Genomic DNA, 12,224 nt, shown 5'->3' with positions numbered 1-12,224 from the left:
CGGGGGCTATCCCTTCATGCTGTTTTGGTAGCAGTGGTAGGCTTCTTGGCCTGCTTACCCTTGTTCCAGCCTTGCATTGGTTTCCAGGCTGGTTTGGGTTGTGAAGTATTACCCTCTTGCTTAGAGGATGCAGAATTAGAGGCTGGTCCGTTTCTGTGAAAGGGACGAAAATTAGGCTTATTTTTAGCCTTAAAAGACCTATCCTGTGGGAGGGCGTGGCCCTTTCCCCCAGTGATGTCTGAAATAATCTCTTTCAAATCTGGTCCAAATAATGTTTTACCTTTGAAAGGAATGTTAAGCAATTTTGTCTTGGAAGACACATCCGCTGACCAAGACTTTAGCCAAAGCGCTCTGCGCGCCACGATAGCAAACCCTGAATTTTTCGCCGCTAATCTAGCAAATTGCAAAGCGGCATCTAAAACAAAAGAGTTAGCCAATTTAAGTGCTTGAACTCTGTCCATAACCTCCTCATACGAAGATTCTCTACTGAGCGACTTTTCTAGTTCCTCGAACCAGAAACACGCTGCCGTAGTGACAGGAACAATGCATGAAATTGGTTGTAGAAGGTAACCTTGCTGTACAAAAATCTTTTTAAGCAAACCCTCTAATTTTTTATCCATAGGATCTTTGAAAGCACAACTATCTTCGATAGGAATAGTAGTGCGTTTGTTTAGAGTAGAAACCGCCCCCTCGACCTTGGGGACTGTCTGCCATAAGTACTTTCTGGGGTCGACTATAGGAAATAATTTCTTAAATATAGGGGGGGAACAAAAGGTATGCCGGGCTTTTCCCACTCTTTATTTACTATGTCCGCCACCCGCTTGGGTATAGGAAAAGCGTCGGGGGGCACCGGAACCTCTAGGAACTTGTCCATCTTACATAATTTCTCTGGAATGACCAAATTGTCACAATCATCCAGAGTAGATAACACCTCCTTAAGCAGTGCGCGGAGATGTTCTAATTTAAATTTAAATGTCACAACATCAGGTTCAGCTTGATGAGAAATTTTTGCATGGTAATAAGTATTGGCGCACTAGATGTACTAGGGGCCTCCTGTGTGGGCAAAACTGGTGTAGACACAGTAGGGGATGATGTAGTATCATGTTTACTCCCCTCATTTGAGGAATCATCTTGGGCAATATCATTATCTGTGGCATTACTGTCCTTACTTTGTTTGGACACTATGGCACAATTATCACATAAATTTAAATGGGGAGACACATTGGCTTTCATACATATAGAACATAGCTTATCTGATGGTACAGACATGTTAAACAGGCTTAAACTTGTCAACAAAGCACAAAAAACGTTTTAAAATAAAACCGTTACTGTCTCTTTAAATTTCAAACTGAAAACACTTTATTACTGAATATGTGAAAAAGTATGAAGGAATTGTTCAAAAATTACCAAAATTTCACCACAGTGTCTTAAAGCATTAAAAGTATTGCACACCAAATTTCAGAGCTTTAACCCTTAAAATAACGGAACCGGAGCCGTTTTTAAATTTAAAGTTTTTTCAGCAGTTGAGGCCAGGTTTGAACTCACAACCTTTGGGTTAAGAGGCATTAGACTTAAGCACTATGCCACAGCAACCCCATCGCAGTAATGGAGCGAAAATGAGGCTCAGTCTATAACTAGAAAGGCCCCCAGACTAAAAAAGGTGTCCAACACAGTGCCTGACGTTTTTTAAACGTTCCCCAAGATTATAATGCCAATTATTAGCTAGAATCTGCATAATATGCCCCAATAAAGCAATCGTTTTAGCCCATAAAAATGTCTACCAGTTTTTAAGCCCTTTTTTAAGCCCTTTATTCTTTTATGTTTGACTAAGAAAATGGCTTACCGGTCCCCATGAGGGGAAATGACAGCCTTCCAGCATTACATGGTCTTGTTAGAAATATGGCTAGTCATACCTTAAGCAGAAAAGTCTGCTAACTGTTTCCCCCAACTGAAGTTACTTCATCTCAACAGTCCTGTGTGGAAACAGCAATCGATTTTAGTTACTGTCTGCTAAAATCATCTTCCTCTTACAAACAGAAATCTTCATCCTTTTCTGTTTCAGAGTAAATAGTACATACCAGCACTATTTTAAAATAACAAACACTTGATAGAAGAATAAAAACTACATTTAAACACCAAAAAACTCTTAACCATCTCCGTGGAGATGTTGCCTGTGCAACGGCAAAGAGAATGACTGGGGTGGGCGGAGCCTAGGAGGGATCATGTGACCAGCTTTGCTGGGACTCTTTGCCATTTCCTGTTGGGGAAGAGAATATCCCACAAGTAAGGATGACGCCGTGGACCGGACACACCAATGTTGGAGAAAGAAACTTGAAATTTTTTTAGAAAAAAAAAATTGTTTTAAATTTGTTATTGTGTTATTGCATTGTCATTTTATTATGCAATTGTAGATTATGCAATCTAATCCTAGTAATTCATTAAATAGCTAGTCATCAAGAAGTCCATAGAATGCTGGAGCTTGCTGAATTGTACGTCAAACCACTGAGAGATAAAGAGGTATGAGTAACAACTGTAATAAACACTAAACTGTAATAAACATACTTTTTTTATCATCTCACATCAAATTCAGCCACCGCAAGCGAATTTATGCTGAAGATCACTTAGATGAAGTAGGAATATGAAGAGTTTACATGTCAGGTACTGAAAACATCTCAGTATACTTACAAACTTAGGGTATTCCAAATTAACTAAATATTACAGAGAATTGTATTGAATTAATGATGACAAGTATGTTTAATAATATAAAAAGTTATTTATTAAAAATTACAGATTATTTGGAAGTTAAAAAGAACAATTTGTCTTTTTTACATTTTTCTATCTTTTAATTTACTATGAACTCAGCAAGATTTCATACATTTTTGGAAATATCTTCACAATAAAAGATGATTTACATCCCATACACACAACACATATGATGCAGCCTGTAGCACAACTTTGGTTTGGCTGGTCAGATATATATTTCAATCCTCTTATCTTTTAGTTTTGTAGATGTTCTGTACTTTTATGTATTTAAATGTAAAAAAAGCCATTTTTAATAACATAATTTAAGGTTTAAATAATTATTCCCATTTAAAAAGTTTGCAAAACCAGAACATCACATCCTAAACAGACCAATATATATAATTTCAAACTAATTTAACACTCATATGAAAATATAATAGTTATGTGAATATGGAATAAAAAAAGAGAGCAAAGACTTGCTCTACCAGGTTTTTCAAATATTATCACAAAATCCAAATAATGTTTACAAAAAATAAAATAATAATAACAGTGTAATATAATGCCGTGTTTAAACAAACAAAAAAATTACAAACAACTTTGAGTTTTTAAAACCAACTTAAGAATCTGTGGCACTTGGTAATATACGGTAGTTAATATATATCAATGCCCATTACACCAAGGAATAAACGGTGGATCCACAATCCAATTCTACATTATTGTAACTGCTGATTATCATATAGATCAAACAACCTTTATTAGGTCAAGCACTATGTATTTGGATACACCTTTTACAAAGTCATTTTTGGAATGGTGAAGTTCCTGCAATACTCTCTTCTGTACGGTTTTCATTTTCATCTGAGAATTTATGAAAGTACAGGAACCAATGCTAATATCTTTGGAGACTACAGTGAAAAAAAAATGTATCATAATTTTGAAGTCATCAAAATAATGCCATTTTTTCTATCATCAGGATATGCTTCAGTATCTTCATGGATGCTTTTTCTACAGCACAACCTAAAACAAGGAAAAAGTGGTAATTTAGATCAAACAGCATGTATTATTTTATTTGATAGAACAGAGAACATAGACATGTTATGCCCTAACTCATTACATTAGTTTTACCCTAGTGATCACTATATTGTGCCCATAAGACTTGATCCAAGATATACTTTAACCAATACAGAATCTTGGTGGCTCGAATCACTATTTAGGGGGGTGTTAGGGTTAGGGTTAGACTTAGCTTTAGGGGTTAATACATTTATTAGAGTAGCGGCGAGGTCCGGTCGGCAGATTAGGGGTTAATACTTGAAGTTAGGTGTCAGCGATGTTAGGGATGGCAGATTGGGGGTTAATACTATTTATTATAGGGTTTGCGAGGCGCGAGTGAGGCGGTTTAAGGGTTAATACATTTATTATAGTAGCGGCGAGGTCCGGTCGGCAGATTAGGGGTTAATAAGTGTAGGTAGGTAGCGGCGACGTTGGGGGGGCAGATTAGGGGTTAATAAATATTATGTAGGTGTCGGCGGTGTTAGGGGCAGCAGATTAGGGGTACATAGGGATAATTTAGGTGGCGGCGGTGTCCGGTCGGCAGATTAGGGGTTAAAAAAATTTATTAGAGTGGCGGCGATGTGGGGGGACCTCGGTTTAGGGGTACATAGGTAGTTTATGGGTGTTAGTGTACTTTAGAGCACAGTAGTTAAGAGCTTTATAAACCGGCGTTAGCCCATAAAGCTCTTAACTCCTGACTGTTTTCTGCGGCTGGAGTTTTGTCGTTAGAGTTCTAACGCTCTTTCTTCAGCCAAGACTCTAAATACCAGCGTTAGGAAGATCCCATTGAAAAGATAGGATACGCAATTGGCGTAAGGGGATCTGCGGTATGGAAAAGTCGCGGCTGAAAAGTGAGCGTTAGACCCTTTCCTGACTGACTCTAAATACCAGCGGGCGGTAAAAAGCAGCGTTATGACCCCTTAACGCTGGTTTTGACGGCTAACGCAGAACTCTAAATCTAGGCGATAGAATTTAAAATTTTAGTTTCATATGCAACAATTGTATCTCAAGAGTGGCCTTGCTATGTTCTGGCGATGCGCCCCGATACATATCTAAAACTGTTTGTTTCTCAGTATAACTCTTTTGTTCTATATTTTTACTGTGCTTCTTTGTTCTAACTGATGCTGTGTAAAATGGTGTGATTATTATGTCATTGTTTAACCCCATATACTGTAACCATTGTCTATAAAAGTATGTTATGCCTTAGAATAAACAGAACAGTGATTAGATTTTATTTGCTGCCTGATTATTGTTCCCGAGATATCTCGCCAAGTAACCCATTCAGTTCCAGATGAAGGTGTAGAATACTGCTAATTGTCAAGTGATACCCCCGGTCATAAGATAATGCATAACAGATATGTATATGAATATATATATATTTCTAGATATCTCGATATCTATATGTGAATATCTCTTTAAAAATCCCTCTGAGATATTGTATAATGTGCATAAGAATGTAATGTAAAATCTTTTCGTTATCTCCATAGTTAAACATATGTCTATGTCATGGATACGGGGCTACAAGGGTTAAAGTCCTACCCCTCCTATCACCTACACCCTCTTGTTTCTCAGCGGTTTTGGGCTCCTCAGAGCAACCGCGATCCCCCAGGCCCTTTGTTCCCCTTGTTTTGTGTGTGGGATCTCATCTTGGAGGAGCCGATCCCTGGCCGCCACATTCCTCTTCGGCCGGCTGGGCCCCTATAACTACCGGTCGGCCACATCATCTCGGATTACCAGTGTCCTTTGACCCAGTTTGCTCCAGTGGCCTTTTGCCCCAGAGGTCCCCTCTTTTGGGGTTTGGTTTCCCTTAGGGTGGGTGAGAAGTGGGGTGATTGCCGGAGGAAAGCTCCATTGGGAACTGAGAGTTTCGGATCCCCCTACAACCCCTATTCTCCCTGGCCTTCCCGGTATCAGTTTGCCTACGTCTAACTCCAGTCCCCTGCCATGGATTACATCGCTTTTTGGACTGTAGCTTCTGGGGACCAAGGACACCCTAGAAGTGCCGCCGTTCCCCTGGATCACCCCGACATCATCAACCACATACCACTGGACACTATGGAAGAATGGACTCTAGGGATGGCACCAGCCTGTCTGGAGGGGCAGGAATGGCGGGAAAATTGTGGGACGGCCAGTGCTCTTATCAAGATGAGTTTTAGGTATAAAAAATGTGTATTTTCCCCAATAAAATGTTCTTCTTTGTTCACCTAAGTGCTGGTATGTCTAGTTATTTGGTGGGCTCTTGCTATAATCACTTCTCCGCTACATAGTGGCTGGTTCCAGGGGTTGGAAGGACCCATTGGCGGAGCTACCCAGTCAAAGTAGCCGGAGATCCGTCGCAGTCTATACATATAAATCCATGTTTCTCTATGTATGTGTATGTATTTCAATGTAAAATCCCTGTGTCCGCTTTTTTTTCTCCTAACACCCACAATCTCGTATCTTTGAGCCCTGATAATTTTTGTGTGCAATATTTTTTTTTAAATAATTTTTATTAGACAGTGTTAATATTAGTGTTAGTGTACTTTGTAATGTATTTTTGAAGTTTTTCGTGAAACATTTATGTTGTGCAAAACTGTTAACTACAGCTCTTCGAGCGCAGAAAGGATTATTGTGTAAAAGGCGAATGTGTGTGCGCAATCACAATTTTTCAAAACTTGAAATTGATTACGAAAAGACCATATCGCTCGCGGAAAACTCATAACACATAACTTGTAATCTTGCCCTGTGTTGGCAAATGCTACTGATTTTGCATCCCAACAGCCTCCTAAAGGACCACTAAATACAGTAGAGTTTATAATTGACAAATACACAATAATAAGAGAATGCAATAGCAATTACTTTGAATTTGAAATGAGCAGTAAAATATCTCAAAGTTAATCCAATTTTCCTTACCTGTATCATGTGACAGCTATTGGCCAATCACAAAACACACATATATATATATATATATATATATATATATATATATATATATATATATATATATATATATTTATATACTGTTCACTTTGTACATGCTCAGTAAGAGCTCGAACCTTAGAAATTGTGCATATTAAAAGAATGTGCACATTTTGATAATGAAAGTATATTGTAAATATTTTTAAATTGCATGCTCTATCTAAATCATGAAACTTTAGGTTTGACTTTAGTGGCCCCTTAAACCTTAGCAAATCTCTGTCAGTATCTACCTTTAATAGACTGTTATAAATAAGGAAAGTAGAAAATAGCTCCTTGTAAGATTTTTTTTTTTATCAACTTACTTCCCCACACCCGCAATTCTACATACTTCCCTTTACAAAACATGTCAAATACCGCAGACCAGCACTATTTCCTTCTAGTTTTTGCAGATGTAAGTAAAATATTGCATCCTTACTGAAGCCTATTGATAGACCTACCCTTTGACATTTGGTGTCTGTTGAATAGTCTCCGGAAGAGGTTTTCCAAGTGTTTCAGGGAAGAACAAAACAAGGACCCCCATGATTACAGTTAAACTCCCCATGAGTATATACGGCAGCAATCTGTTGTAAGCACCTAATGAAAATGACAAACAACATTATCTTTTACGGCAATGAAATTAGTGCAATACCATTCTGTAGTGCTTGCTAGGTACATAATCACACATAAAAAATGAAACACATATACATAAAACAGTTCGGATAAAACTGTACTTACTATGAAAATAGTAATCTTATTTCTACTGTATATAATAATCTTATTTCTATTGTACAGTGTTACTATTTAAACTAGTACTAGTTTGTTGTAACAATATTCATTTATCAATGTTAATGTCAATGTCTGACAAACAGAGATGAATTTACACTGCTGGGGCCCCTAGGACCTGGATAAACAGATTCCCCGTAGATTTTCAATATTCCCTAATAGAAATCAGTTGCCTATATTGCCTAATGAGCATTCTGGCCCAGGTAACTAACATAGCAATATTAGCCAATACTAATACACAAACATATTTGCAGATGTGAGGAAAAAATAGCTTCTAATTAACAGTAATCCTGTGAAGGAACTGGATTCTTCATGTAAACTCACCTAAGTAAACAAAATAAGGGGAGATAACACTTCCTACTCTGGAAGACATTGAACCAATGCCAACACCCATATTTCTTATTACTGTAGGATAAAGTTCTGATGTGTAGACATAAGCCATGGAAAAAGCTGCAGTGACTCCAAATTTTCCCACCATCACCATAACAGTAGACAGAATATGGAGATCTAGAAATAAAATAAATATAACAAAATTACTGCATCAATGTTTTGGATAAATTACATAAGCAGTTCGTCTACCATTTTAACAACAGCTGGGTGCGCTCATTCAGTCACATGTATAGAGCGGGTGGGACCACTCTATAGGGTAGATTTATTATATGCCGGGCGGACATGATTTGCTGTAGCTGTCAGCATTTAACATTGCACAAGCATTTCTTGTGAAATGCTTGTGCAATGCCGCCCCCATCACATTCGCGGCCAATCAACCGCTAGCAGGGGGTGTCAATCATCCTGATCAGATTGGGGTGAGTGTAATACGCCACCTAAAAGTTACGACCACTGCTTCGTAACTTAAAGGGACACTGAACCCACATTTTTTCTTTCATGATTCAGCTAGAGCATCAATTTTTCTTCATTCTCTTGCTATCTTTATTTGAAAAGCAAGAATGTAAGTTTAGAAGCCAGCCCATTTTTGGTTCACAACCTGAGTTGTGCTTGCACCCACCATTAAACAAGTGCCGTCCAGTGGCCTGAACCAAAAATTGTCTGGCTCCTTAGCTGAGATGCCTTCTTTTTCAAATAAATATAGCAAGCGAATGAAGAAAAATTGATAATAGGAGTAAGTTAGAATGTTGCTTAAAATTGTCTGCTCTATCTGAATCAGAAACTTCGGGCAGAGACAGCAGCATCCGCTGCTTGTTAAATCTGGCCCAAAATGTCAATATACTACAGAAATTATTTAAAAGGGGTTGGAGGGCAGAATAAGCAAGGGATCATTTATTATATATTAAATCTATATTACGTTTTGTTATTAAAAATATATTACAGCGCTACGGAGCTTGGCGGCGCTTTACAAATAAATGATAATAATAATTACGTTTTGAGATCTCTAGTATTGTATTGCCTCGTAGGGAAACACAATTATTTACTGATACTTTAAAAATGAAACTACAATTATAAGTTAAGACTCTACAGAGTGACAGAAAAATGGGATAAGAGTTGTAGTAAACAAGAATCTTACCCAATGGAACAAGCTGAATCAGAAGAAGCATGACTCCACCAAGCAGCAGCGTAGCACACATTGAAAACCGACGAGATACCGTTCTGAGAAGCAACCATGCTATAATGTAGGATGGGACTTCAATGGCTGCCATAAACAAGCAATTTAAGAATGGATCACCATGTAAATTTGGGGTATTAAGGGAAACGCCAAAATAACCAATTGATATAATCAACCTGCAAAAATATAAAGTAGCTGATGAGCATTGGGAAAAGTGCAATATTTATTAAACATATGAATCACCATATTTTCTAGGCAGTCTTTCACCATACAGTATTTTTATGTGCATCGGGACCTTATAAAAAACTATTCCAGATGTTCCTTTTCAGTATATGTAGTATTCATCACTGATGTAAGGCAGAAGACAGCTAGCAAATATGGGTTATATTGTGGCATCATTCAATAAATTCTACTAAATCCTATATTATAAAAGGCCAAGTGTGTTTGTCCGAAGCTGTCATGCGCAGTAGGACAAACACACCTGGCCTTAGACTGACAGCTGGCACCAGACCTGGACCCTTACAGTGGCGCGCGGCAAACCCTGTTCTCGCGGTGGACACAGTTGATGCAGAGAGATGCTTCTAACTGATCCTCACGTGCCACAAACTACTCGCGCACCACTGTAAGGGTCCAGGTCTGGTGCCAGCTGTCAATATAACTCACGTGCTGCTGCCTAAACTACAGAGCCAGATGTTAATGTAAGCTGATCCTGCGTGCCAGTAGTGAGGATCAGCTTAGTAGCATAGTTAGTGGTGTGTGAGGATCCTCTTACATTCACATGTGGCTCCGTAGTTTAGGCAGCAGCATGTGAGTTATATTGACAGCTGGCACCAGACCTGGACCCTTACAGTGGTGCGTGAGTAGTTTGTGGCGCGTGAGGATCAGTTAGAAGCATCTCTCTGCATCAACTGTGTCCACCGCGAGAACAGGGTTTGCCGCGCGCCACTGTAAGGGTCCAGGTCTGGTGCCAGCTGTCAGTCTAAGGCCAGGTGTGTTTGTCTTATTGCGCATGACAGCTTCGGACAAACACACTTGGCCTTTTATAATATAGGATTTAATAGCTCAAAAGAGAAGGGGGGAGAGAGAGCTCAAAAGAGGAGGGGGGAAGGGGGGAGAGATAGCTCAAAAGAGAAGGGGGGAGAGAGAGCTCAAAAGAGGAGGGGGGAAGGGGGGAGAGATAGCTCAAAAGAGAAGGGGGGAGAGAGAGCTCAAAAGAGGAGGGGGAAGGGGGGAGAGATAGCTCAAAAGAGGAGGGGGAAGGGGGGAGAGAGAGCTCAAAAGAGGAGGGGGGAAGGGGGGAGAGAGAGCTCAAAAGAGGAGGGGGAAGGGGGGAAAGAGAGCTCAAAAGAGGAGGGGGGAAGGGGGGAGAGAGAGCTCAAAAGAGGAGGGGGAGAGAGAGCTCAAAAGAGGAGGGGGGAAGGGGGGAGAGAGAGCTCAAAAGAGGAGGGGGAAGGGGGGAGAAAGAGCTCAAAAGAGGAGGGGGGAAGTGGGGAGAGAGAGCTCAAAAGAGGAGGGGGAAGGGGGGAGAAAGAGCTCAAAAGAGGAGGGGGGAAGGGGGGAGAGAGAGCTCAAAAGAGGAGGGGGGAAGGGGGGAGAGAGAGCTCAAAAGAGGAGGGGGGAAGGGGGAGAGAGAGCTCAAAAGAGGAGGGGGAAAGGGGGGAGAGAGCTCAAAAGAGGAGGGGGGAAGGGGGAGAGAGAGAGCTCAAAAGAGGAGGGGGGAAGGGGGGAGAGAGAGAGCTCAAAAGAGGAGGGGGGAAGGGGGGAGAGAGAGCAAGAGAGAGAGGGGAGAGAGTAAGGGGTGGAACCACTGTACTGCAAAAAATGGCCCGTGTACACGGGCTTTAGGACTAGTATGCAACATAAACCACATTGACTAAAACTTTCTTTAGCACAGTTTATTGAACAGTGTCTAAGGCTTATTACAATATGGTCTTTATATGGCAAAAGTAATAATCATTAGGAGAGAAATCTGTATCTCTACTAGCATTGGCAAGGTCTCCATTACTAATTATACTGAATACATCAATAAGATAACTATTAACATCAGCAGTTCATGTTTTGGACAATATCAGTGATGCATTAATTCTGTAGAATGTAAGCTATTTGTAAATGTATAATACAACGAGTGTATATACATAACTTAAACAGATAGCTGGATAGCATAGGAAAACTGCAAAAATACCACAGCAAAACATAATTTAAAAAAAATAATATATATATATATATATATATATATATATATATGTATTATGTTTATTATTAATTTAAAGTGAACACCTGGTTAAACATGGCCTCATACTAAACATATGTCACATTTTGAGTTACAGTGGTTGTGTGAAGTGGATTTTGATAAAGAATAAACACTTGTGCTTGTCATTTCTTGGCTGGCCAATAGCTGTAACTAAACTAGTCAGTGCCAGCTAGTTTCTGATCCTGTTTTGAGTATTTTATTTTATTTATGTGGAAGCTCATAGGAGGACTTTGCAATCAATTTATTCTGGGTTTGTCTGTGTGTGTCACTAGTTTTCAGATATTCATATTTACTGGGAGTGCTTTGTTAAATGCATTCAGTTTGCTATACAATATATATAATGAAGGGGTGAACACACCTAGGGGTCGATCCGATATAAATCGTCGCCCGCAAAAGCCGGCGACGCCAATATTTGCGCGGATTTGGTATCACATATACGGCGTAACCTAGAAGTTACGCCCGTATATTTCTGCCGTCGCCCGCAGTTTTTTGGGCCATAGGCAGGTATACCAAACCCGCGCAGTTTGGTATCCAATATGCAGCGTAAGGACTTACGTGGCGAAAATGGAGAAAACTTACTCCATTTTCACCTCGCCACAAAAAGCAGCCGTAAGAAGCCTTACGCTGACTATTGGAGCCCCGTAACTCCCTAAACTAACTAGAAAATAAACCTAACACCTAACGCATGCGCAATGTCTATCTCCCTGTCAACCGCGATCTGCTAAAATAAACCTAACACCTAACGCTATGCGCAATGTCTATCTCCCTGTCAACCGCGATCCCCCCCCCCCCCGAAATCCCTAATAAAGTTATTACCCCCTAAACCGCCGCTCCCGGACCCCGCCGCCATCTACATAAACTAACCCCCTACTGTGAGCCTCTAAAACCGCCGCCATCTACCTT

At 39.9% G+C, this 12,224-nt stretch overlaps 1 protein-coding gene and 1 long non-coding RNA gene across 2 annotated transcripts in view; one reads left to right on the top strand and one right to left on the bottom strand.

Annotated features, from left to right (window-relative positions):
- Positions 1-2,753: 2,753 nt before the first annotated feature.
- Positions 2,754-12,224, bottom strand: part of LOC128663052 (organic cation/carnitine transporter 2) — a 190,834-nt gene continuing 181,363 nt past the window's right edge. The window contains exons 7-10 of the mRNA XM_053717191.1: positions 9,032-9,246; positions 7,834-8,016; positions 7,185-7,320; positions 2,754-3,756 (exon numbers count right to left, since the gene is read on the bottom strand). Of these exons, the coding sequence (XP_053573166.1) occupies positions 3,666-3,756; positions 7,185-7,320; positions 7,834-8,016; positions 9,032-9,246 (625 nt within the window). The 3' untranslated portion in view covers positions 2,754-3,665. The remainder of the gene's footprint in view (positions 3,757-7,184; positions 7,321-7,833; positions 8,017-9,031; positions 9,247-12,224) is intronic.
- On the top strand, positions 3,711-5,997 carry LOC128663053 (uncharacterized). Its single transcript, XR_008402827.1, has 2 exons — positions 3,711-3,775; positions 5,277-5,997. It is a non-coding gene; the product is annotated as an uncharacterized LOC128663053 (long non-coding RNA).

Source organism: Bombina bombina, chromosome 6, assembly GCF_027579735.1.
Source record: "Bombina bombina isolate aBomBom1 chromosome 6, aBomBom1.pri, whole genome shotgun sequence".
NCBI lineage: Eukaryota > Metazoa > Chordata > Amphibia > Anura > Bombinatoridae > Bombina > Bombina bombina.
This window is presented reverse-complemented; position numbering and strand designations above follow the sequence as displayed.